The 27,897-nt window shown below is 32.6% G+C and overlaps 1 protein-coding gene across 1 annotated transcript; it reads right to left on the bottom strand.

Annotated features, from left to right (window-relative positions):
* Positions 1–55: 55 nt before the first annotated feature.
* LOC148604144 (cholecystokinin receptor type A-like) lies at positions 56–13,481 on the bottom strand. Its single transcript, XM_088550690.1, has 3 exons — positions 12,873–13,481; positions 958–1,326; positions 56–678 (listed from the first exon to the last, which is right to left on the bottom strand). The coding sequence occupies exons 1-3, from the start codon at positions 13,177–13,179 to the stop codon at positions 146–148; spliced, it is 1,209 nt and encodes a 402-aa protein (XP_088406816.1). The 5' UTR covers positions 13,180–13,481; the 3' UTR covers positions 56–145.
* Between the last annotated feature and the right edge of the window lie 14,416 nt (positions 13,482–27,897).

Raw genomic sequence — 27,897 nt, 5'->3', positions numbered from 1 at the left:
TGTAAAAAAGATTGAACATAATGATATTACTTGAGCAAAGAAAAAAGTTAACTGATCATGTTCTAGATTTTACCGTATAATAATACAACGTATATTGTGTTATATTGTATTATTGTCTTTAAATGAAAAGACTTATTGTTATCATCTAATGATCGCATAGGTGTGTATCCCATGAAACATTTTGTTTTGTAAACATATTGACACGCTTACTTAATAAAACGCTTCCTACTCTTGAGTTCTTGTTAGAATTTTCATTTTCCCTGTTTAAAAATCTGCAGCGGGAATGCTGGTTTAAATGACGTCGGCGACAACATTTAAACGCTGACAGAAAGCCCTGTCTAAAACTACGATTCATGAAACAATATGTGATAGGATTACAACAAGTGCTGGCGTAAGACAGTAGAAGAAAAGCAGATGATATTTCATTCGTTACGTAATATACGGCGGATTTGTTATCGATAGTTATCCAAGATTGTACTATGACAGACGGAGTCCAAAATATGAAAAATTCAAAAACAACCACAAACAACATTTTAACCACACGTTTCTTTGAAGATCGTATTCGTTCACCATTGCTAGTTCGCATAACATTGGCATTATTTAATCGAGATGATGTCGTTTTCTCACATGGATCTTTACCTGGTTTACGGGCAGGTTCTAACACTAGTCCAAAAATTTCTGAAATGAAAAAGTACAGATATGAACAATATATTATATTTCAGTTCCACTGTATTATTCTAAACATGTCAATAACTTCACTTTTTGGGGTCTTGCTTTCATTTGAAATAATTTTATCATGTGTTATCATTTTTGTTAGTTTCTAATAAAAGTGTCTACTATAGATTGCCCTTTGCAATATTCTACCATATCGTGCAGCGTTTTGATTTAAAGATTACTTAATATGTAATTTTAAGGCGTTCGAATATCTTTATGTAAGCGTCTTTTTTAGATATTTACCTTGTCCACTTTGTGGGTCTAATTTCATTCCCATCCATAAAGTGAACGCTATCCGGGAGTACGCTATTGTCATAATAATAATAGGTGCTACCAGCAATGATATGACGAGGATAATCTGATAGCCTTTCTCTAGTTCTATGTCGTCCCAAATCTCACGGCAGAGGTAATTCCCGTATGGCTGTTCTATATAACGATTGTGGATGGCAGATGGAATGACAAGAATGAATGAAAGGACCCAGCAAATAGTTATGATCTTGTGGGAGTGTGATATCGTTTGCCATTTCCGGGAATGCAGTGGTCTACAAAGGCCAAAGTATCTCTCCAAAGAAATTGCTACCAAGGTAAAGCAGTTAACACAAAATAACACACCTGAAAAAATATATCAGAGTATATTTGGCTGAATGTATAAATTACGACATTAAAGAACAGTAATTTTCTTTATTGCAAAATTTTGGTTTTGTTAAATATTAACAATTCGTCTATATACAAATCAGGCAGTGGGTAATTCATCATATCTCGTAACCAATGAAACTGTTCAAATACAAATGTAACCTCCTAAAACAACATTTTCTGCACTCATTTCCTACTTTCTCCAATTTACTGTGAAATCGTTTCTGACTAGTTATAGTTCAAAAAAATCTTACCAAACTTTAAGTATCAATATCCCCAGTAACCAACTTTCATTTGCGCTCCTATTGTTGAATACGATTTCTATTAGGCCTACTGAAAGATTTCCAATCAACAGATTTTTTGATTTGGGATATGCGTCAAATAACTAATCATAATCTTCTGCCTGGTTTTCAGGCAAGCATTCCATGGGAACAAATTGTGCTCCTTTACTTGTTGACCTATTCCTTTACTCTTATGAGGCTGACTTTATAGCTGATCTGATCAGAAAGAAAGAATATCGTTTGGCTAGACCCTTCAATTTCAGTTTCCGCTATATAGATGGCGTATTATCTTAAAACAATCCTAATTTCGGGGATTTGATACATCGCATCTACCCAAAAGAACTTGAGATAAAGGATACTACAGACACTGTGAAGTCGGCCTCATATCTTGACCTACACTTAGAAATCGATGATAAAGAAATAATATTGACCAAACTTTACGACAAACGTGATGACTTTTCATTCAGAATTGTCAACTTTCCTTTCATCTGTGGCAACATGCCTTCAGCTCCTGCGTATGGAGTATTCATATCACAACTCATACGTTATGCCAGAGCTTGCCGAAACTACGCAGACTTTTTGTATCGCGTTAGAACTCTAACAAAAAGGCTTCTGGAACAGGGTTATGCTGCTACAAGATTGAAGTCATCACTACAGAAGTTTTATGGTCGTCATCATGAAATCGTGGATACGTTATGTTGTATCCATCTGCACCATGAAAACTGATTTATTCAACGGGTCATAGTTTATCTTTCCTCGTTTGTCTATTCCGGACTTGACTTTTTAGGAGCAATTAGGCGGGTGTTACTAGAAAAGCAGAGGACACTTACCCTACCGGTGCACCTGGTCCATACTCCCAGTTTTTAGTGGAGTCCGAGTTGCTAATTTGCTTTTGTTACTTTGTATGTATGATTTTAGTTACTTTATGTTCTTTGTTGTGTATGTCCGTTTTCCATGTCTGGTCTTTGTCCCTTGATTACATTCTTTTGATTACCGCTATAACCTTGGTTCCCTTGATTACTCTTTGACTAAACTAGATTTCGTGTTTTATCCATTTCATTATGTAAATCCTAATCTTGTGCTCATTGACTAGATTCTATCAATTAGGTAATTTTGTTTTTACCCTTTACATACGTTTGACTTTCCAACCTTCAAATGAATTAGACAACTATCAATCCAACTGATAAAATTGATTTCATAGCCAGGCAATATTGTACCCCGGCTTTAAATCGTTATCATCTTTGGTTTGTTTGTTTGTTTGTTTTTTGATTCATTGCTGAGCATTTAACACAAGAGATTATTTAGATGTTCATTTATCATTAGCAACTAAAAGAGAAAGATTTGCACTCGAGATGTTCCATTTTGGTTAATGTTTTAAGTTAATTTAATTAGTTTACATCTTTGGATACAATTTAATAACTACCATAACAATTGTTTTAAGGATCAAAGCAGATGTTTTATTGTTCTTGCTGTTTCATCCAATCCACTAAATTGTAATTAATTTCTCGGTTTTTAAATTCATGACTATATTAAAAGCAACACAAAGTTGAATTCTTTCTTATTTTCAATTTACAGTAAATTATTTGCCAACAATAATCTGAGAATTGCAATAATAATATGACGTTTTTCAAATAAATCTTTAACATAAACCACATGTACTATTTCAAAAGGAATTGTAACCTTAAAAATTAAAAATAAGATGCGAAACAGGACTTCATCCAATATTAAAAAAGACCAGATAAATTGTTTTATCGTGGCATGAAAAAAAGAACGCTTGAAATGCATTAATAATGCAATATGCAAATTCAAATTAAGATTTACGTACATGTATAGATACTCAATACAAAATGATAAAGTTTTATACGATGATTATCTAGATGTCTCTAATCTTAAGCAATATAAGCAACAAGAAATCAATATGACATATGAAATACTAGAGAACGTCCGTTTATAACGTCATCATTGTTAACGGTTGAGCAATGCACGAAACGTCCTATATGAGGTCTGTATATCTGATAATTTTAGCAACAGACCCAGCAGTTTACGTCCTAGGTTCTTTTCAGTGTTTTATAGGCGAGACTTTCAAGGAGATAGGAATAAGGTGATAACTGTCTTGTAAATATCGGCAACAAGAAAACCGTAGCGTCTGCTGTAGGATGATTCAAATACGTCCAAACCCAAATATTTGACCTAAACGTGAACACATGAAACAGAGCCAATCTACATACACAAAGTAGCATACTGAATAAAATAGATTACACATCAAAATTGAAGGCAGGTCGCACAGATAACTAACCAAGTAGCAATATGAACTCCCACAAAAAAAACCGCGAGTGATATCAATTGCTCCGGAAATGTACACGTGTCCTGCTCCAATAGCGATAACCGCCATATTGCAAGTGATTTTCATCAGGTAATGATATAGAAACAGTTATAAAACTCAGCGACACGAGTCAACCACTATCTATTTTACGGTGTCATCATTCATTTTAACTAAGTATCATGCCTGTCCCAATTCTGGAATTCTTTACCTCTGAATGTCTTATTTCGTTCTAACAATTAGTTTTCTTTTATCTTACTTCAGTATATAGGGGCATCTCTTTCGCTGTATCTGTGTATAATGATGTTTTTGAGCCAGTGCAGCCTATCCTGTGGGTGAGGGTTTCCTCGGCGTTCATTGAAGACCAATGGGTAACCTTGGGCTGACATTTCATCCCTGTGGACTTGATGTCTCTTTGACATGTTCACTATACCTATTCTCGTTATACTTTAAGCGTAGTAGATAACTTGGATAACTATCCGAAAGTGACAAAATTAGACTAAGGTAACGAAAAATCACAATGAAACATATGCAATTTTTTAAACCGCGAAAATTGGTACCCACGAATGTTTTCATAGTACAGAATCCGCGAAAATTAATACGTTTATAGTACCTTTATTTAAATGCACACCGTCAAGTATATTTTGAAATATCAGTTACAAATATTGTAAAATAACCCCACGTATGCGTACACATTATAGACAGTGAACCTAGGAATTACATAAAGGAAAATAATAAAAATGTAATTATACTGCAACAAAAGATATTTAGATTGACTTCAATTATTTGCACTATCAAAAGTCTATCATATTTAAAGGTTTACAATGGAGGTCTCTGTTTCATTTGATCATTTACGGTTTTTCTTTTAGTAATTTTACAGCAATTCCTTCAAAGGACAATTGTAACAAATTAAACAAAAGTTAAATGCTTTGATGAGCGAAACTGGATACGACCGCAGAGGTTGAGCCTGAAATATTTTACACAGGAAAAGAATTTGACGATAATCTAAGTGGTCTTTTTTTCGTCCCTTATTCATAAAAAGTTTCAGCAACAACCATTAAAATTCAATCCCAGCCATTCTTTTAAGATATGACCCCTCGTGGTATAATTTCATAACGATCCATTCGCAAATACACAAGTTATTGTCCGAATCTGATGAAAATTGCTTGTTTCCATAATTCCTGAACGGTTCGAGTGATATCCGTCACAATTGATCACAGTCTTTCTTTTTTCTGGTACGGCATTTGTGATATAAATTCAGAAAGATGAATACACTTTTAATTAAGTTATCATTCGGAAATCAAAAAGTTTACGAAAGACAGATGACGATGAAGCAGACTACGATGACAGCATGAAACCATTTTACGTACACAAATTGTTTGGGGTCGTATAACACTGTAAATTTGAAGATATTAAGAATTAGTTCAACCTACAGTTGCAATTAACTAAAGAGAGACGCAGTGTGATCAATGTGAAACACCTTAAACTCAGAGTAATTATATTTTAACTCAATCAGCGGAACCATAATCTAATTTGTCGAAGTAGCCTTAAGACATACTTGATTTCTTTTTTGTTGGACTATTTCTAAGATTGGTTGAACTTTTATAACGTCCATTCATTTTGTTTCCAGAAGTTTTTTTAAGTGATGCAAGTTGACACGTGATTAGTTAACTCTGGATATATAATATATATATTAATTCAAGCAAATAATAAGATGAATGTATGTGTTGGTATTGATTTGCGGTAAAGGTGAGATTCAATTACAGTCAGCATTTTGTGTGATTTGTATCTCTTTGCAATAAAAAAAAATACACCGGACAGTCAAATCTTCAGACAGATACAGCCTATGCACGTTATAGCCAAAATACCACTACATATCAGAGAAAGTATGCTCTTGGTTCACCGTTTTGTTTTTTGATAGGTTTTGGTTTACAAAATCGTTCCCTTTTCTATGGTAAAAGGGCGTTGACGAATATTTTCTGTGTAATAAGTTATTAATTCGATTGTTTGATAAGTTATGTACTTTCTCTATCGGTCCTTCTCTCGCAAAAACGTATTATCACTTTACTCTTTCTACTTTATGATTTCATTGATCACAAAAAATAAAATTAATTTTAAAACAGCAATGAATTATTTTTAAAAAAATATATAATTACAAAAAATAACATGGAAGGTCGAATCCACAAATAAATTGTTAACAAATGATCAAAACCACAAATATCGAAATAGGAAAGCCAAATCCAGCACCGAGAAAATCTACCAAGTCCAATAGAGGAAAGAAAACGACATTATATTAAAGTTATTCTGCTTTACCTAAATGATCGTTTAGAACTCGGTTTCTCCATCATAAATAAAAAAAATAAATCAGTGGAAACCGTAAACATAAACAGAAGTTAACTTCAAGTGCATATGAAATACAATAAGTTTCCATTTAGATCGAATAGCGTCTGGTTCCTTTGATTTATATTCCAAAACAAGGTTCAGTCTAAGCATTTGTTTATAGAAGAAGTGCTTAAAAATGAAATATATCTGACAAAAACAATAGTATTTACTGTTAAAACTAACATCAAAAGATATTTTATTTCATGTCAGACAATGATTAAAATATTTGAAATTAAGACTAAAATAATTTAAATTGAAAAATACTGGAAAAAATAGACCTATCAAAATAGAAGGACGACACAAAACATGAGAAGAGGAGAATTATACAGTACAGACCAAAAATATGATTTACTTACATATATAAAGCACTTGCAAATTCACCTCAAACAAAAAAGAACGGTTCAAGTCATCAAGTGCCTCGGAAGGGTAAGCATGTTTTCCATCGACAGCGGCACTCACCAGATTATATATGAGTAAAAGCCAATAATTACCCTTTTCAATTGCAAATCTGTGATGAAGCAATATAATGATGAAAAATCCAATTAAAGATTAAATAAATGTGAAAGCAGAGATGGTGTATGGTGAAACAGTTCGTTTAAAGTTGTATTAGATTAGATTAGATTTAGGAGTTGATGAGTATTATAGAATATTGAGTCATTATAGACCCCAGTATTTTACACTTATTAAACCTATGGATCAATGAGAGTTTGAATTCATCCTTAAGGAAAAAGACGAATATCCGTAAATGGACTGTTCACCTTGGTGACAGGGAAATCAGCATTAGTAGGCAAAAAAGTCTCAGTAATCATGAAACTATAGGATTCTACTCATATTGAAGTCAGTCGTCATTTTTATGATTTGTTTCGCAGTTTAATATCTGAAACTTTGTAAGTCATTTTGTAGACTTTTTATAGCTATCGCTGGACGGACGAGTGTCATATATTTACAAAAACAATATATATTTCAAAATACACTTGTTTATATAATTATCCTGTCCAAGATATCGTCTAGATAGCATAGCATTACATTGGTCATTATGAATATCCATTCTATAATTAAAATAGCAATTAGTATTCAAAATTTTCATTTGTCGATGGTGAAAGATCGATTTTGAAGAAAAACTATTGTTCAAATTTTACGACAAAAATGATGACTTTACATTCGGAATTGTAAAATTTCCTTTGCTCCTTCCCCACCTGCGTATTGAGTTTTCATATCACAACTCATACGTTATGCCAGAACTTGCCGTAACTATGCAGACCTTTTGTATCGCGCTAGACATCTAATAATTAGGTTTCTGGAACAGGGTTATGTTGCTACAAGATTGAAATCATCACTACAGAAGTTTTATGGTCGTCATCATGAACTCATGGATCGTATATCCATCTGCACCATGAAAACTGATTTATTCAACGGTTCATAGTTTTCCTTTACTTGTTTGTCTACCCCGGACTTGACTTTTTATGAGCAACTCGGCGGGTGTTTCTAGAAAGCAGAGGACGCTTACCCTACCGGTGCACCTGGTCCATGCTCCCAGTTTTTAGTGGAGTCCGAGTTGCTCATTTATTTTTCTTTTTGTGCATTATTTAAGTTACTATATGTTCTTTGTTGTGTTCGTCTGTTTTCCATGTCTGGTCTTTGTCCCTGAATTCCATTTTTCATATTTCCGCTAAAATCTTGGTTCCTTTGATTACTCTTTGACATGGATTATTAGAAGGACATTTTTAGTATTTTCTTAAAGAGACCAAATCTGTCGTGCTATGTATCAATATTATCATAACTCATTTATAGGAACGATTTGTCGGAGGAATGTAACAAGACTTTATTTAGTATCTTCAAAGAAAATCAGAACAAGCAATAGCATTAAAGTGAAAGAATATAACCTGTCATTCTAACTGAATGACAATCATCCATTTACTCATTTAATAGGTCAAACAAAGCTAAGGGAATGCATTTTAATCCGCTGTTTATTCACAAACCAATCCCATTTGTAATAGATAAAACAAATTCGAGACAGCATTCTGTACTTTGACAAAAGACAATTTCCATTTCATCACAACTCTGAAATGAGCATTCTTAATAATCTTACAGTATATATAATTACTTTTTAAAAGCTATTATAATTCTTTTTCATTCTATATAATTCCTAAATCAATTCCGAACCCACATTTATACGACAGTCCTGTTGACAAACATGGAATAGTTTAACACACAAAAGTAAAAGTATCATTCTAGTTTTTTATTTAGAATCTTGATCTCAATCAATGGGAAATTTATCTTATAAAAGCGCTTTTCTAAGTTCTAAGTCAAACTCAGCATGTTGAGTACTGGATGATACACAGTAAGGCCGTTATGAAACCACACTACTTGATAAGTCGCCTTATGCTCATTTCCGTTCAATCCAGACATTACGATGCTGGTCTAACAAACTAGTTCGTTTACCAAAATATTAGAATAATTAGTTTGCTTTAGTTATCCGGTCCTGCGATGTGTGGGTTTACCTGTCGTTCATTGAAGAATGATGAGTGGCCTTGGGCTGACATTTTCCATCCCAATAGGGTTGTTGCATCCTTGCGTAATTCACCATGTTCATTCCCGTATACTTATATTGAAAATAGATAATAGGCATTCATTTTATAAATGATGTGCCTTAAAAAATAAAATATCCGTTGTTAATTATTGTATAATTGCTTTGTCTACACTCAAGAATATAATGCGGTAAAAATAAATCAAATCAAGACTGCAATACTTATCTCAATTCAAAGCCGACATCAAAATCATCTGATGAATATCTAAAATACAAATTGGACGGGCTTAATAAGCTGTATGATGTGATTTACGTCTTATGTTTGTATAAATACACATCGATATCCAGGAATTTGTTAATGAAAGCTGTTGAATATTTTAATATCTTTGAAGAAAGAAATATCGAGCAAGATTATATATGCAAAAGTAAATGTATGAAGGGATGAATGGAATTCTAGAAAAAGTTATAACTCAATTGAAATGTTGCAACATACGAAGGTCAAGGTTTGATCGGGTTTTATAAAAAGAAATATAACAAGAATGAATATGATAAATGTCTGATTAAACTTTTAATTTATACACATGTAAATGATTATAGCTTTGCCTTCGATGCATAAGTATAAATATCTCTTTGTCTTTTTATAAGCAAAATGGCGTAAATTACGCATATGTACTTTGACTCCATCATTACGCAGAACATGTACCTGCATTAACACTCTTTATTTTGATAATTTATGATAATTTCTGTTTACAAACTTTTACAATATAACTTACACTTTTTTTAAACTTCTGATATATTTTGAAGCGCAGGTAGATTGTGCTATTTTCATACTAGTTTAGCTAATTTTTGTCATCTAAAACATAAATACCAGTCATATTAATATTACAAATTTCGATATGCAGTACACATAATTTAAGGAGCAGAATTAAACTCAAGTAAAAATATACAAGAAGTACTCAAAACAAAATATATCGAAAATATATCGAGGCCAAATTTATCCCCTAGAGGTTCTACCAACTGAAATACAAGGAACGAAGCCTCAGTGTTTTAGGCATTTTAAAATTTGTAATACTGCAGATAAATAGAATATGATATACATTTGGGGAAAACAAGTCAACGTACCGTATTTGTTGGACCTTTAGTTATTAAGTACAAAAAATGCCAACCATATCAATATTGAAAATGTGTGTATGTATTAAAATGTAATTTCACAACAAAATTATTACTGAAAATGTCATATACTGTAACAGTATTTTGAAAAAAAAAAGTATTGTACGAAGGCCGTTCATGTAATGTATAAAAGTGGAGAAATCCGTTTATATATGCATGAACGACCAAAAATAGCTGTTTCATCCTTATAATTCTATTCCGATGTTTGGGAATTATTTTTTTTTAATAAAACCTATTTCTGGGACAATTTAATTTTGGGGCGAATTTACTGGTAGTTAGACTTTTAAAAGCATTTATAAGTTTCTTTCCCCGAGTGAAAATTGCTCTCTGTAAACAAACTTGACCGGTGTCAAATGTGGTCAAATAAAATATTCTTACGGCTATATTATGCCGTTTAGTTTTTTGCCACACTCTTCCGAAGTACACAGCCGCCATATTGGTTTCAAGTTGACTGGTTTTCATGCATGTATGAACGATCTGGCGAAGTTCATACAAGTACGAACTTTCTGGCAAAGACGTTCTCGAACAATCAAAAACGGCTATAAGCATGACGAATCTCATGATTAGAATTATACAGTACTTTACTTTCTTATATGATTTGCATAATCATATATTGCTACTCCACAGTAATCTGCCGTATTTACTGCCATATCGTTTTATAGTTCTAGCATCATACGAGATCAAGCTGTATTTCTTAAATATCATTCACATGTGTTCTACGTGTGTTTATTGCTTGTATGACAACAGGAAGTTTACATTTAAACATGAAATACTCGGTAAGCATTAAAAAATACTCAGTGACTCGTTACAATTGACAATATAGGTCATATACATTATCAAGGCCCGATATTTATATATAGCCATTGTCAGTTTGTTTTTTTTTTATCTGGTTTCTAATCTGGTTCCCTGGTCAATATCATAAGACTAACCAGAATAATTCAATCAATATTTTTCACTCACTATCGATCACTACAATATTAATCGGAGAGGGCTTGAATTATTCTAGTTAAAGCGACCCAAAGATCATTTAATATATGAGAGAAATTTGTGGAACAAAAACATTACCCGCACTTCCTGGTAACCAGTTGTTGTTATAGAAAAAAACATTCGTGTCATCTCGGTTACGAAGGAATACTAATATCAAGGAACCAAGATTTTAGAGCATATCGCATTCGTGGCATTCGGTTGTTGAAAACAGGACAAATAAGTGGCATGGAATATTTGACGATTAGCGACTTTGAGAATTCAGTCTTTGATTTTCAAAGGAATCACTGTACTTAACGTCAATCGCATATTCAACGGTTTAACGCTAGAGTCTAAGTTTTTCTAACATCGATTTTTGTTGATAAAAGTTCATTTCCGCAGAAAATAGTCGAAAGTAATAACATGTAAATAATTTATATATGAATATTCTGTGTTTTAAGCGCTCTGTCTCCAGAGGAACAAGTACCCATAATTTGCAATTCTTTGTAAGGAGATAATGTAAACAAAATACATTGCGTTTCATGTTTGCCCTTTCACCTCAAAGTTGATAATTAAAATCTTCATAAGTCTATTGCATAATTTTGTAGTTACCTTTTATGCAGACGAATTCTAAACATTACCATAAATGCAGTCGTGCTTGAAAAAACTCTGAAACTCCGGGATGTACAACACTCAGCCAACTTAAGTTTGAAAAGAAGTCCAATAATTGTGATGCTTTCCATATCTATACTGTCGAAGGTTGATAGAAACAGCCATGCCATTTCGCTTTTTTAACTGTGGATTTGATTATTGTAGTAGTAAAGAAGCAATAGAAGGGATTGTTTTCATCATGTAGTGATTTACAAGATGGTATTATCATATTTTACTAATATAAATGTTCACATGGAAAAAGTGTGCGTGAAAAAGGAGAAAGAAACAATTTTTGACTGCATAAATGAAAAGAAAATAAATTTATATTTTTCGTAAGTGAGTTATAACATAAAATGAAAGGCGAATCTTCGATGATTTTAAAAAAAATCATAAAACATAAACATACAATGGCTATATATATATATATATAAAACGTCTCAGAATGTGACGACTCTTCAGACCTTTCTATACGTTTATATATCTTCCCTGTATCAATTTGATCCGATGGAGCAGTGTAGCAAATAGAGTCGTCACATTCTGAGACGTTGTATAATATTGATTTGTTGTGACATGCATCATTAATTTGATCCTCTATCCTACATATTAACATCTAAATGAACTGTCCCGTACCACCATACATTGTGTACTAAGTTACAGCCCTAGATTAATCCTACGAGGAGGAATGACCCGGCCAGCGAAAGCTTTTTTTTTATATAGCCTAGCTGGCCGAGTGGTCTAGGGCGCTGGACTTTGTGCAGACGGTGTTGCCATAGACGTCACAGCAGTACGAGTTCGAGTCCCGCGGAGGGAACGACAAAAAATTTGCATCGCAAATTTGACAGTTCTAACATCGTTGGGAATTTTTCAGACCTTTCTATATATATATATATATATATATATATATATATATTAATACATGTGAAGAGATACACACTGTATCTCAAAAAAGGGTAATACAATTTCTAAATTGTATTGAATTTCTTATTCTTAAAACAATAAATTTAAAACTTAAAACATGAGGAATTACTTATTACTAAGAGGCGTATTATTAACAGTCAGTTAGGTTACAGAAAACTGTTGCAATCAATTAACCAACTAGAACTGGTTTAAAAGGCCGAAAAAGTTCTAGTAAAAGACAATGGTTGGATGTTCTGTAAATGAATTGTAAAATATCAAGCACTTTGTATTGTAACCGCGTTTTTGTCTTTTGTTGACAAGATATCTTACTTACCTTGTAGATATCGTACTGAAATACATACAAACTTTCCAAAAACGAAGTTATGTAAGATATAAGTTATTGTATTAAACGGCATACACAATATTGCTATCAATAAGTCACTGATTGCCAAATTGAGTAGGAACATATTAGTCACAGTTCTCATTCGTTTATTCTGTACCAGTGTCACTATTACAATTAAGTTACCAACAACCGCCAAAACAAATATCAAACAATAGAATGGTATCATTACTGTCCATTCTAAATTTAGGTCCGGTATACGGTACTGGATAATCGCAGAACTCGCATTTGAATAATTCATCGTCTTCTAAAATTATATATTATATCTCCTATTTTCTTTTAACATTTGGTGGTCATATGAGGAACTTGTTATATGCTTAATTCAAAGATGGAAGACGTGCTCAACACAAATATACATATCAGTATATTAATCAGTAAACAATTTGTCTATTTAACAAGCATCCTTCAAAGCCGATATCTAAGAAATATCGATCCATGCTTTTTTTTAAATATACGGGAACTTAATTAACCACTTTCTTGGCCATTGACATTTGAGCTACATCACATAAATCCATGCAAATTGAACTGATCAAGTTTGCACCTTAAAACTGTTTCCTTTGTGCAAAATTATTTTCAAGATGCTAATATGAATGAAACTGCTTTGTTATCATAATCATCCTACTCATCTAAGGCAACTGAGGCGAACTTAGTTTGATTAGGTATAGTAACTGATTTTTAAACTTGTGATATATTTCTTGTTCTGCCAATCTTTGAAACTGTGATCTATGTCTTGTTCTGCCATTGTTTAAAACTGTGATCTATTTCTTGGTCTGCCATTGTTTAAAACTGTGGTCTATTTTTTGTTCTGCCAATCTTTAATACTGTGGTCTATTTCTTGGTCTGCTATTGCTTAAAACTTATGATCTATTTTTTGTGCCGTTTAAAATTTATTTGACAAAATTTTTGATATTACAATATTAAATAGAATATGTTGTATTGATTTGATGAACATTTCGTGGCACACGGAAACATCTACAGGATAAATAATTTTGCACAGGTTACATCCCCATGAAATAAATCTATCTCAATGCTAATAAACGATTCAATAAGAATACATCGTAAATAGTTAACCTCTGTCCTAACTATTTTTAAAATGTCCCATTTCGACCATTCTATTTCAGTCGGTACCCAAGAACATCGCATGCAGCTGTTTATTTCAGGATATTTTTTTCTACAATATTTTGATGAGTTAGAAATGAATTAAGGTTTTTATCTACTAGAAAGATAAACCATTTGTTTTCATGCTGATTTATCTTCATAACTTACAATCATGACATGTTTCTAAACATCCAACTTGATGCAGTGCCCATCAGGTGTTGTGTTATGTACAGAACATTGTACATTAAATTCAAAAATGACATTTAACATATCGTCATTCGATTTCACAGTGGAACCGCGGTTTCTTTTCTTTAGAACTGAAACTCTGATTAAGGCAAATGTCATGATTGCTAGGTTCTAGCTGCATTTTAACTGACATTAAGATAAATAAAAAGAAATTTATTCGGGGTGCTTTTAAGACTTGTTTCACGATATTGTATTAATTAATCATTGAAGAAGTGGTATAAGTTAAAACATCTTTACCACATATCACATCCATCTTCCATAGATTTTGTCATTCTTCTCAAAAGGTCAAAAATCCTTTACCGTTTTGTTGTCTTGTGATTTCCATAGCAATTTTCATTATACAACAATGAAAATTATTGTATTAAATTGTGAAGTCAAACATGTGTAAGTCACTTTTTTTCATAGCATTCGAGTGTCCATTTTCAAGAAAAGGCTTTAAATGTATGTTGTTCGTGTAATAATGATCTACAGAATTGATATTGAAATGGTGCTTATATATTTATTAACCCCACCTCTGATATAAATCAGTGAATCTCTTCCCGGTATTAGCAAGGCACGAAGACCGTGTACTTCTAATACATGGTCGACTTTTTTACCCGGTCTCCATTTGAGCAATACTGGAGTTGCCGCTCTTTCCAGTGTACACTCAATAACGGGGCAGGATATTTCGCTAAATGAAAATTTCTGACTGCAAGTACGCCGAGCCGCAGTTGAATTTAAAAAATCCTCGGTTTGTAGGGAGAAATATAAAATTTTGATAAAATTTTACGGTATATAAAAATATTGTCAGTTTCCACGAAAATAGCTTCATGAAAACATAAACAAAATTTGAACTTATTAACAAGCTCAAAAGCAAAAACGTTTGATCACAAACAAAATTTATCATTATATTTCAACTTAAAACTTAAGACTTGAACCTACAATAAAGTTAACTGAGTAGATAAAACCTTAATAGGCTACAAAATATGATTCATAGAACACAGAAGTAAAATTGACTAAAAATATAAGCACAAAATAAGAAACAAAACCACAAATGAATATATAATTCTTCACTTTTCAAACAAATATTAAATTCAGACTCCATATTTATGACTATGAATGAAATGTAAAACGAAAGACTCGTTAATCTATTGCTATATCATAAGTGAAGGTTGTATAAGTCAATTGCTTAAATCATAGTCAAGATATAATGACTTTCTTCTTTGTGTTCGATATTTTTCGAACAGTAACTTTTATTTAATAGCTCTATTCAAGTCTTTAAATTGGTGTATCAGGTTTAAATTTCTGACGTTGTCAGAAATGTTATCATTTGTTGAGTCAATTTACCCCGCATGCTGTCTAGTATATCTCAATTACTTTCTACTACCGCCGTTATTAACATGTTTATTTCTAGTGTGACGAACTCCATAACTTAAACATATTTATTACAATGGTAAAATGTTCTTTTACATTTTATATTAAATGCTGTAGGTGAAACGGTACTATATATTCTCCACAAGCGATAATAGTGAAACTTTCTTTTAAAATTTTAAAAACAATGACGGGACCATAAATTGACTTTTTTCCATTTATATCCTCATTGCCCTCACTAAAATGCAATGCAAGACCATTTATTTGTGTTTATATTTGAATCAGATAATGTTTGATGTCAAACCCTTTTTCTGACATTGGTACACACATTCAAACAAAAACATATTCTATTAAATGGTTTCAAAAAAAAACAAAATGCATTTTGTTACAAGTAGAATTATGTTAAAATCTGAAATGAATTAAAGATTTTGAATATCATCAGATATAGTATCGTTCTACCTTTAAGCTTTCGGTTATTTTCGGGTAAAAAAAATTATATGTCAACGTTTTTCAATATAACGCCATTAATTCGAGGAAGATATGTCTGTTCGTATTGTTATGATCAACTCGCTGGATATTTGTAAAAAAAATCATAGGACGCTTACCATATCGGTGCACCTGGTCCATGATCCTAGTTTTAGTGGAGTCCGATTTTTTTATTTACTTTTGAAACTTTGTATGCATTATTTTTATTATTTCATATTTTTTGTTGTGTGTGTCTAGTCTTTGTCCCTGGATTACATGTTTTTGATTACCGCTATAACCTTGGTTCCTTTGATTACTCTTTTCAATGTCTGGTCTTCGTCCCTGGATTACATGCTTTTGATTTTCGCTAGAATCTTGATTTCCTTGGTTACTTTTTTAAAGACCCAATTCATTATTGTTTTATTTGTTTCTTAGACTTGTAATTATTGTGTTATTTGAGAGAAAAAATATTCAGTATAACATTAGTATAACATGCTTTGTCCATCAACGTCATATTATCTCCTATTACTGATTGATTGTTTTCATTTTTTTATCTATTCTTTCAATTTTATGAGGCAGACTTTATAGCTGGTCGTATCCAAAAGAAGACAAATCGTTTAGCCAGATGGTTGGATCTCCGTTCCCGCTATAAAGATGCGTTTTGTCTTGTAAAAGAAATCCTAGATTCGAGGATTTCATACATCGAATCTACCCCAAATCACTTAAGATAAAGGAAACTTAAGACACTAAGACGTCAGTCACTTATTCTTATTTCTTTAAAGAAAGGACGCTTATCCTACCAGAATACTCCTATTTATAGTCGGCTCCGGATTGTTTATTTACTTTTGTTTCTATGTGCGTTTATTTTGGCTTTGTCTAGTTCTTTGGTGTTTGTACATGTGTGAACGTGTGTGTGTGTGTGTGTGTGTGTGTGTGTGTGTGTGTGTTTACTTTGGTTCAGTTTTATTATTATTTTTAGTTACTTTGTTGTAGTTGCACGATACCTTTATTCCTGATCTGCTTATTATTTTATTCTTTAGCTAGTAGTAGTAATGTAATATTTTTAGTGTTTTTATCATAGTACTGACTGATATGAATATTTGTTTTTATGTTAGTCTAAATGTCTTCTGTGTGTATATGTATGTCTTGTTTTACTCACCTGCATAATTATGTATGACTGTAAATATTATGTTTGTCGGTTCAAAAGCTCATAAGAGCTTATGTTTATTGTTTTTACGTCTTGTCGCCTTTAAATAAAGCTTGTCTATGTCTATGTCTATATACCTTGTCATTAGATTATGTTGTTTTGATACTCGCTTGATGGTTTCTTTGGTTTCCCTTTCTCGTCTTCAGGTTGTTTCATCTTGAAAAACGCTAATAAATAATAAAGCATTTGTGTCCGAACAATGAATTAAAACCTAAGTAAATACACGAAACAGTTTATTCCAATGATTTCATAGGTTAAGTGTCCAAAGCAGATCATAACGGATTGCGTACATCAAACTGAAAATTAAATCTAGAGTTTACAACTATTAACCAGACCATGTTTCTTTACATCTTATGTACAAAATGACCAAATTATAGTGCACAGACGATAACATGAATTCTGACGTAGTTCTTTTAAAAGAAGCATTGTGTAAAACGGAAGAAACTGTACCCAAATGAAGCAATACTCATTGTGTAAAACGGAAGAAACTGTACCCAAATGAAGCAATACTCATTGTGTAAAACGGAAGAGACAATACCCACAGAATCAATCCTCATTGTGTAAAACGGAAGAAATAATACCCTCAGAATCAATACTCTTTGTGTAAAACGGAAGACATAATACCCAAAAGAAGCAACACTCATTGTTTAAAACGGAATAAAATAGTACTCTAACGAAGCAATACTCATTGTGTAAAACGGAAGAAATAGTACCCTAAAGAAGCAATACTCATTGTGTAAAACGGAAGAGACAATACCCACAGAAGCAATACTCATTGTTTATTGTTATTTTGAACGAATATGGTGAAAATTAAAACAAAAATACACGGATTATTTCTCCTTATAAATGAAAAAGAATTGGCATGTTGCTTCATCGTGACTTTCTGTCGAACTTATCGAGTCGGTTGAGCTATTATGCAACTGATGCTGTTTCATAAAGGACAAAGCGTCAGCAACGTCAAATTCGTGAAGGGGTCGGAAATAAGAATGACTCAAAATCATTTTCGCATATGTTATGTATGTAGTGGCGTTCTAAGTTGAACATTTTACGCAGGCACATAGCGGTTGTTCTATCAAGCCTTGCATATCAAGGTTAGTTAAAACATCACCCAGTACAACACGGCAGTATCAACAAATAAGTTATTATCAGAGTACTCCTACAAAATAGTAATTCATATATATGCAATCTTCTGTTTCAAATTATATAAGATAAATGTGACAAAGATACATATGTATCATTAAATCGAGTATTATTCTATAAAACAAAATTAACTATACAACGACAAAAACACATGACGACGAAGCTATCTTTGGTTGCCAATACGTGAAGAGTTGGTCGGTTTTTCTTTATACTTTTCATGTATCTTTCTTCCTCTAAAATAACATGCCTCACTGGCTTCCTCTTAATAGAAACTTTATTGTTTAATACATTTCCACCATTAGGTCTCACTAACCACTTCCGGGTCAAAAGGCCACCCCCTTATGTAGTACCAAAAACACACTGAACCTAGACATATGCATTATAACTGCATTATTTGTATGTATTATGATTAAAGAATAATCAAGGGAACCAAGGTTATAGCGGTAATCAAAAGAATGTAATCCAGGGACAAAGACCAGACATGGAAAACAGACATACACAACAAAGAACATAAAGTAACTAAAATCATACATACAAAGTAATAAGTCAATGAGCACTTCGGACTCCACTAAAAACTGGGAGCATGGACCAGGTGCACCGGTAGGGTAAGCGTCCTCTGCTTTTCTAGAAACACCCGCCGAGTTGCTCATAAAAAGTCAAGTCCGGGGTAGACAAACGAGGGAAGGAAAACTATGACCCGTTGAATAAATCAGTTTTCATGGTGCTGATGGATACACCATAACGATCCACGAGTTCATGATAACGACCATAAAACTAATAAAGTATTCAAAATAAAGCTGAGAATGTGTACTTTAAAATCATAAAATGAGGATTTTCAGTATTATTTATTCAAGTAAATTTTGTGAAGAATTTCTACAATCATCGTACCATTAGCATAATGCTTTTGGAAGCCTTATTTTCCAAGCTTTGCAGCGGTATGCAACTTTAAGATGTCATTTGTCCTGGGAATTCACAGCGAAACTTTGAAAAGTACTTTTTTAACATGCAAAGTAATGGAAATATTAGAAGTGGTTAGTGAGACCTTAATCATTACGGCTTTGCGTTGTGCATGTCTTTTTATCTGTTCTTACTTTTGTTCAGATATCAGTTTACGTCTGTTCAATTTTGATATTGTTTTTATCGGGTGTTTGTAAGAATATTTTTACGCCATGCAGATGAAATGTATTACCAGTTGTAGACTACTTACATTATCATTATTACAATTTTCTTTCAATTTGAAAAAAGCAGCATCATTGTTTACCACTGAAGACACAAACACATTTAAGACTATCATTCTCTTCTCATGTCGGTCCATCGACGACGACATTGTGTGGCCTCATTTGTGGTCATTTATTTTTTATTTAATATCGACAATTAACGTATTATTATGAAATTAACTACGACATGTAAGAATAGAGAATAATCACATTAATCACGATGCGATGCTAAAAAGTAAATCCGAGTACAATGATACATAACGATGTAGGGACTTTTGATCATCAGTGGACGAGGAGGAACATTGTCATATTATAGACTGAAATTTCCGATGTAGCACAAAAAACAACGAAACAAGAAAACCTTACCTTATTAAAATCATTAATTTTTTTACGATGATTTATAAAAATATATTTTTAAACATATATGTAATGCCATGTGAATATTCCTTTCGATATTGCTTTGAAATCAAGTATCAAATATTAAATCGAAAAAAATATTTTAGACGCACATTATTGCTTTACTATTATTCACCGTAAATTATTTCCATTTTGAATGATCTGATTCCTGATTTATGTTTTCTACATTTCTTAACTTAGTGTACATTGGCAGCCCGCCATATCGATCATATATGTTAATATAAATGGTGACGTAAAGCATCAAAATTATTACTCAGGTGTACTGAATCCATCATCAGTGTACGTTAACGTCCGGTGTGATGTGCATTAAACTGAATATTCATTTATTCAAATAAATGACAAGTCAATGGTAAATTATATGAATATTTTTACTCCACACATAATTAATTTCCTTTTTTTTTCGCTACAATATACATCGGAATAACGTCTCGCTGGATGTTAATATATAAAGAAGAATAGATGTTGAATTCAATAGAATTTATTATGCAAGGAAGTAAAATTTTGCCATCTGGGAGATGGAAATGGGCAAAGGGCAAATCAGGATTGTAAATGAAGAAAAAGCCAAATGAAGGCTAATGCCATAAGATAAAACAAATTTCGTTTGTTTGAAAAAAAAAAGAGAAGGGAGATTTTTTTCCTGGTAAAGAATATGGATAAAACAATTAATTAATCTGGTAAGAACAAACTTAATCATTCCAACTGAAGATACATTGGCCGAAAGGACAAATAAATGACATATAGAGACATGTGAACTCCAATACATATAGAGAAATCGCCTTGGCAAAAATTGGATAAACCAATTAACATCGACTTATCATTTGGAAGTATTTAGTTGATTTATATTACATTTATGTCAAACAAGAAAATGCAATTTAGTTCAAGAAATGAGTTTTCCTAAATATACATCCAAAATTGAAAAATTGATTTGGCAACAAACGCAAAACATCATGCATCAATATTTCTGCTTTAACGAATATTGAACCTAATGAGGAAAGTTGAATTATTAAGAAAGGGCATTTCTCCCTACGAATTCATTAGTATTTGTTGGTGATCTCTTAATATCAAAGGTTCAGTAAGTACACGGTGTAGTTATTTATCAAGAATTATTTTTTTGAGGAAATGTAACAACAAAGAAACACATTCCTTTAATGTGATAGACCTTTATGACAACTTGTATTCCTATTCTAATATTAATACGTATACAAATGTTTTGTTTATATCAGTGATAATGTGTGCTGTTCGTTAATCAAATTTACTACACGTACACACTCACTTATTAAGCCAGTGCTTTAGTTCTGTATGTTTGATGTCCAATTTTCCTTTTCTTCCGTTTACACTTGTATATTCTGTTTGCTGCAAAAATCCAAGACAGGAAAGGATACATGGCCATCGCCAATATACGTCACCTAAGTTACATGATGTATCCATAGATGGTCTCCTTCCTTTCATACAAGCCTCTTGGATTTCATCACATTAGAACCAAACTTTATTCTATACCTCTCACCTACTACACTCCCTTTACAAAACAAGTCTTGACACTCCTGTTTCTGACTCCACCTCATCATTATACAGACTTGTTGCCATCATTTTAGATATTGGTTTCCACAGATTCTTTAAACCAGTTTGTGTGAAAAGTCAAGATGAAGAAAAACGATCATTTCTTCCATTACCGTTTGTCAACAAATGTATAGATGCAAATAATTTGGCTAACATCCTCCATCACAAAAACGTCACCAACAAAATTCCCCTTTATTTCAAAGACAAATCCATACCAGTTATTTCATATTCCCATACTTCATCCATTGCATCCAAAATTTTCAATTATAAAAGGCTATTACAGAACATCGAGATAGAGGAGTTCAAGGCTAAACCACCTGAATGTTCTTGCAAAAATTCTCCATTCAAATATGATCCTTCTGGGCACGTCGTTACAGGAGATTTAACCATCATCGAAAACGAATCTCTACATAATATCCTTTCTAAAGGTCCCAAGTACCGTGAACCACGCTCCGTAAATTGGAATTATGACTTTAAAGTTTTTATGGATGCCGTCGAGGACTATGCAAGAAAATGGATAAAAAGAGAACAAAGAGACCTTGATTCTCTGTCAGAGTGGTTAAAGGCCGTGAGGTCTTTAATTTTGAAACGCATGAAAGTTTTAAGTAGGTCAGTAAGCCCCAAAGCTACATCAGTTTTCAAAGACCCCGATGTAGCAAAAAAATTGTCTAATAAAAATAACAAATATGTTGTCGTCCCAGCAGACAAAGCCCAAAACAACATTGTTTTTGTCTGCAAAACGTTTTCATCAAATGTTTATTATCAGAGGTAGACGTAGAATATGATAGCAGTTATAAGACCTATACTGCTACCACACTCTCCAAAGAAGAGATTGTGAAAAACCATAAATCTGTGCTATCCTCTTTTGGTCTCTCTACCAAGGACGATGATTGTGATTTACCGTCTATGTACTGAATTCATAAACTCCACAAAAATCTATACAAACAACGTTACATAGCAGGATCTGCAAGAGTAATTAAGGGAACCAAGGTTATAGCGGTAATCAAAAGAATGTAATCCAGGGACAAAGACTAGACATGGAAAACAGACATACACAACAAAGAACATAAAGCAACTAAAATCATACATACAAAGTAACAAAAGTAAATGAGCAACTCGGACTCAACTAAAAACTGGGAGCATGGACCAGGTGCACCGGTAGGGTAAGCGTCCTCTGCTTTTCTAGATATATACCACCAAACCTCATTCAGAACTTTTAATTTCTATACTCTCAGCTGTCAAAGAGTGTCTGCAGTCATACCACAACACTTGTTACTCCCGTAGTGGTATTAATTCAATGTGGATCCTAAAAAAATCGAAAGATCTTTTGGAGACAATTAGTTCAAGACTATTATCAGAATATAATAGCATTGAAACCTGTGATTTGTCAACACTGTATACTTCTATTCCCCATACTCTGCTAAAATCCCGACATAAAAACATTATATATCGTTATTTTTTCCAAAAAAAAGATGGTACATCTAGATACAAATATATAATTCTTGGTAGAGATTCCTCATACTTTGTAAGACATAATTCCAAATCATCTTCCAAATATACAGAAAAAGATGTTTTCAAAATGTTGGAATTTTTAATCAACAACATATTTGTCCTGTGTGCTGGACGCGTTTTTCAACAAACGGTCGGCATTCCAATGGAAACAAATTGTGCTCCTCTACTTGCTGACCTATTCCTTCACTCTTATGAGGCTGACTTTATAGCTGATCTGATCCGAAAGAACGAATATCGTTTAGCTATATCATTTAATCTTAATTTCCGCTATATAGATGACGTATTATCTTTAAATAATCCTAATTTGGGGGATTTGATACATCGCGTCTACCCCAAAGAACTTGAGTTAAAGAACACTACAGACATTGTGAAGTCAGCCTCATATCTTGACCTACACTTAAAATCTATGATAAATGAAAACTACTGACCAAACTTTACGACAAACGTGATGACTGACTTTTCATTCAGAATTGTCAAATTTCCTTTCATCTGTGGAAACATTCCTTCAGCACCTGCGTATGCAGTGTTCATATCACAACTCATAGGTTATGCCAGAGCTTGCCGAAACTATGCAGACGTTTTTGAACGCTTCTGAAACAGGGTTATGTTGCTACAAGATTGAAGTCATCACTACAGAGGTTTTATGGTCGCCATCATGAACTCGTGGATCGTTAAGGTGTATCCATCTGCACCATGAAAACTGATTTGTTCAACGGGTCATAGTTTTCCTTTGCTCGTTTGTCTACCCCGGACTTGACATTTTTATGAGCAACTCTGTGGGTCTAGAAAAGCAGAGGACGCTTACCCTATCGGTGCACCTGGTCCATGCTCCCAGTTTTCAGTTGAGTCCCTGTTGCTCATATGCTTTTGTTACTTTGTATGTATGAATTTAGTTACTTTATGTTTTTTGTTGTGTATGTCTGTTTTCCGTGTCCGGTCTTTGTCCCTGGATTACATTCTTTTGATTACTGCTATAACCTTGGTTCCTTTGATTACTCTTTCATTAGTCCGATAGTTTTAATTATTGGTTTTTGTTTGTTATGGTATTTATGTTAATATTGTGTTAATTGATACCCTTAAAATGTACAACCTTATACAATCCAATTCGATGATACCACGATGTTTACATAGGAATTTACAGTGTTTACATTTGGAATCTAATTTCATTCCCATCCATAAAGTGAACGCTATCTTAGCGTACGCTATAGTTATAATCATAACTGGTGCTACCAGCAATGATAATTTGATAGCTTTTCTCTAGTTTTATGTCGTCCCAAATCTCACAACAAAGATAGTTTCCGTACAGTTGTGTGATATAACGGTTGTGAATAAATGAAAGAATCCTGCAGATTGTTATGATCTGGTGCGAGTGGGAGAGAGAGTCTGCCATTTCCTCGAATGTCGTCTACAGATATCAGTTCCCACAACAGATACCAAGGTGAAGCAATTAAGACAAAATGATACACCTAAATCATTATGAAATAAAAAGTTAGATGATATATGATTTTGTCACATCCCCATCTTAGCTTTGGGTGCATTTTTACGCTTTCAATTTGTTTTCAACCATACCTACAATTTAGCAACACAGCCGATACTATGTAAACTTTAAGACGGTTACGATTCAAACTACTGAAAATTTTAAATGCCAAGATTTTTAGATGATAACCTCTTAAGGTTTTGCGATCAATCGTAATTTCATGAGCAATCTGTGTATTTTTGTTATTATAAGTGTAATTGTGATGAAATAAAAACAAAAATACCAGTCATACATGTATATACATGTACATGTATTGCTATTTTCGATATGCTGATCACGTGTTTCCCCCAACAGTAGCAAACATATAAAATAAACATATCATATATTATATAAGGTGGATTAATAACAAGTATTTAGTTGAAATTTACCTTGAACTATGAGTATTTACGTCTGATTTGTAATCGATTCATGTCATTCATTCACGACGTTACAAAAAATCTGATAACAAATATAAATTTAATTAGTCATTTGGGATCAAAGCGGAGAAGAACTAAAGTAATCCGTAGTCCTCTGACATAAGTTGTTTTTATTGGGATCGTTCATTAATCACATTGAATTAAAATAAATGAATTTCTAGGCTTCACATTTTGTTTTTATTGGGCGCGATGCAATGGGGAACTATTCTTTATTGTTAAATGAAAGTTTATATGCTGCCATATTCTTTAATGAATCGCAATAACTGTAGACTTGCTTTCAAATAAATTCTCACCTAAACTACTTTTACGATGCCAAATGGGGTTTCTTTTTTCCTTATGACGTATCTTTGTCGACAAAAAGATACGACACATTGCTTTATTGTAGATTAAATAAGGCTATAATTGTATCACTGTGTCAATTAAATCTAGGCGCATAGAATTTCAGAATTGCTATTTCGTTTTAATGTGATGTAACTACAATAGTTCCGAATATTATGATATTTTGAAAACAGTACCTGCTTCAATATAACGAGAAGGGATTTAATGAATATGTCAACAGGATAACAACCCAAATGGGATAAAAACAAATGTTAGCACAAGGACAACCATGGATCTGCAAAGACCGACGAAGAAACACTCACAACACAGGGTAGACTGCAGCTGTTTTCAAAGCAACATTATACTCTGGTACAGCGATATAGTTGTCCTTATAGACTCCATCTACGTTAAAGTCAACTTTAAGTGAAAACAACAAGACAAACATGACTTGAGGCAGGTGCAAAAAATATGCGGTGGGGTTAATTACTAATAATCACAATCATTTTAAATTTGGCCGGTTCAAAAAAGACCCATATTGGTGTTAAAATTCCAAGAGTAAGATATCGAACAAAAACATCTGAAAAGGGTCACAATTTGTCCTCATTTATATACCTATCAATTGTTGTAACTTACTTTAATAATCATCATGAAAAAAATAATAATATGCAATGAAGAGATGAAGAGGAATACTTTCACAAACAAAATTAGAACTCTAGTTTCTAATATAACACAAGTTCAAAATTGCTTGGAACATCCAAACGACTAACGTAAAATACAAAAGGAAAGGAAAAATAAAAGATTTGCACAGAGAGTAGTAATCAAAGGAACCAAGGTTATAGCGGTAATCAAACGAATGTAACCCAGGGACAAAGACCAGACATGGAAAACAGACATACAGAACAAAGAACATAAAGTAACTAACATCATACATACAAAGTAACAAAAGCAAATCAGCAACTGGGACTCCACTAAAAACTGGGGCATGGACCGGTAGGGTAACAGAAACAGCCGTTCTATTAATAAACCCTGGTCGTCACGGCTGATGAGTATCATATGAGTTCAAGTTATATTTGCAAAACATAAGGATTGAAACAATTATTATAATGGAAAGCATTAAAATTTATAACAACAAAACGACAGAGATATTTTATAGATCTTTTGTTTCTCCTTACTGTTTAAATGATAAGCTAATGATTCCAAATATGGTATCTTCTAATGGTAGCTATAATCAGACAAGTTTGCTTTTGAATAACTATAAACAACATTGTATTTTTACGTTGTTCTTTTTATGTAGTATTAACATGCGCTTTAATTTTAGAGCATTCTTTCCGATCCACTTTTAAAGAAATTATTAGTGTCGTTTGTTCCGGTTGCAACTTATACATACATAAAAGTTGCGAGTATGGGTATAAAACGTGAAAACGTGGTTTTAGGTTCTTCAGTTGCATAATAAGTCAAATAAAGAACAGTTCCAATTGTCACTATCAAACAACGTCAATCGATTTAATAGGTGTTTTGTACTAGAACTGTGAAATAAATGTTTCAATAAAATCTCATTTACATTCTTGTTGTATCAGTTTATTGCAAAACAACAAAATAACACTTACATTAATAGTACATGTAGTACGCATCACATTTTATTGAACTATTTGCTAGAAAAGAAAACATTCCTGAAACATAAACTGATGACATAATATGTACTTTTATAAAAGAGGTTTTTGAAATAACCCACACGTTTCTCCATACCAAAGGTATTTGTGCTGTATATAATCTTTGTATGTATCTTACATGTAGCATTTTAATGTAATTTATAAAATCTAGTGATGAAAATAAATAAAATGTTTAACAGAAAGTCTTGAAATACTAGCGTTAATTGCTTTATTATGACATCATTGCCTTTTAAAATTGGTTTTGACGATTGTTGAAATAGACATTCTTATACTGATTAATCTGTTGTTGACAAAAATGTCATTTTTTTCGTTGGACTGCATTCTTTATAAATGGCAAATGACCCCTATATTCCTTTCATTGGTACTCTAGTACTTTGGCTGCTTCGATTGGTTTAGATTTTGTCTTCCAGCAAACTAATAAAAAGCATGGTGTTGGTCGGTTTCAACATAACAAATAAAAATAATATGCTTCAAAACTCTTTAATGAAATATCTAAGAAGGCGCATTTAAACAACCAATTATTTTGGATTTCACAAACCTTCTAAAGGAATAATGTGTTAAATTAAATGCTTTCCTTCGACAAAAAAAATAGCTCTTGCTTTAAAGAAAACTTGCATTGACGTCAAAAAGATTTTTTATCTAAAAATTATACCTTTTGCCTTTATAACGATTTTTTTATTTTATCATTATCAGTTGATAAAGGCGGTCTCAATTAAAACCTAATTTTGTAAAATTACAACAAAGCATAGCAATTAATTAAATGAAATAAAATGGATGACGAACGAACGTAAAACATAACAATTGCTTGC

The sequence above is a fragment of the Perna viridis genome, chromosome 10, assembly GCF_037379345.1.
Source record: "Perna viridis isolate PV_CMFRI_1.1 ecotype Kerala chromosome 10, ASM3737934v1, whole genome shotgun sequence".
Taxonomy (NCBI): domain Eukaryota; kingdom Metazoa; phylum Mollusca; class Bivalvia; order Mytilida; family Mytilidae; genus Perna; species Perna viridis.
This window is presented reverse-complemented; position numbering and strand designations above follow the sequence as displayed.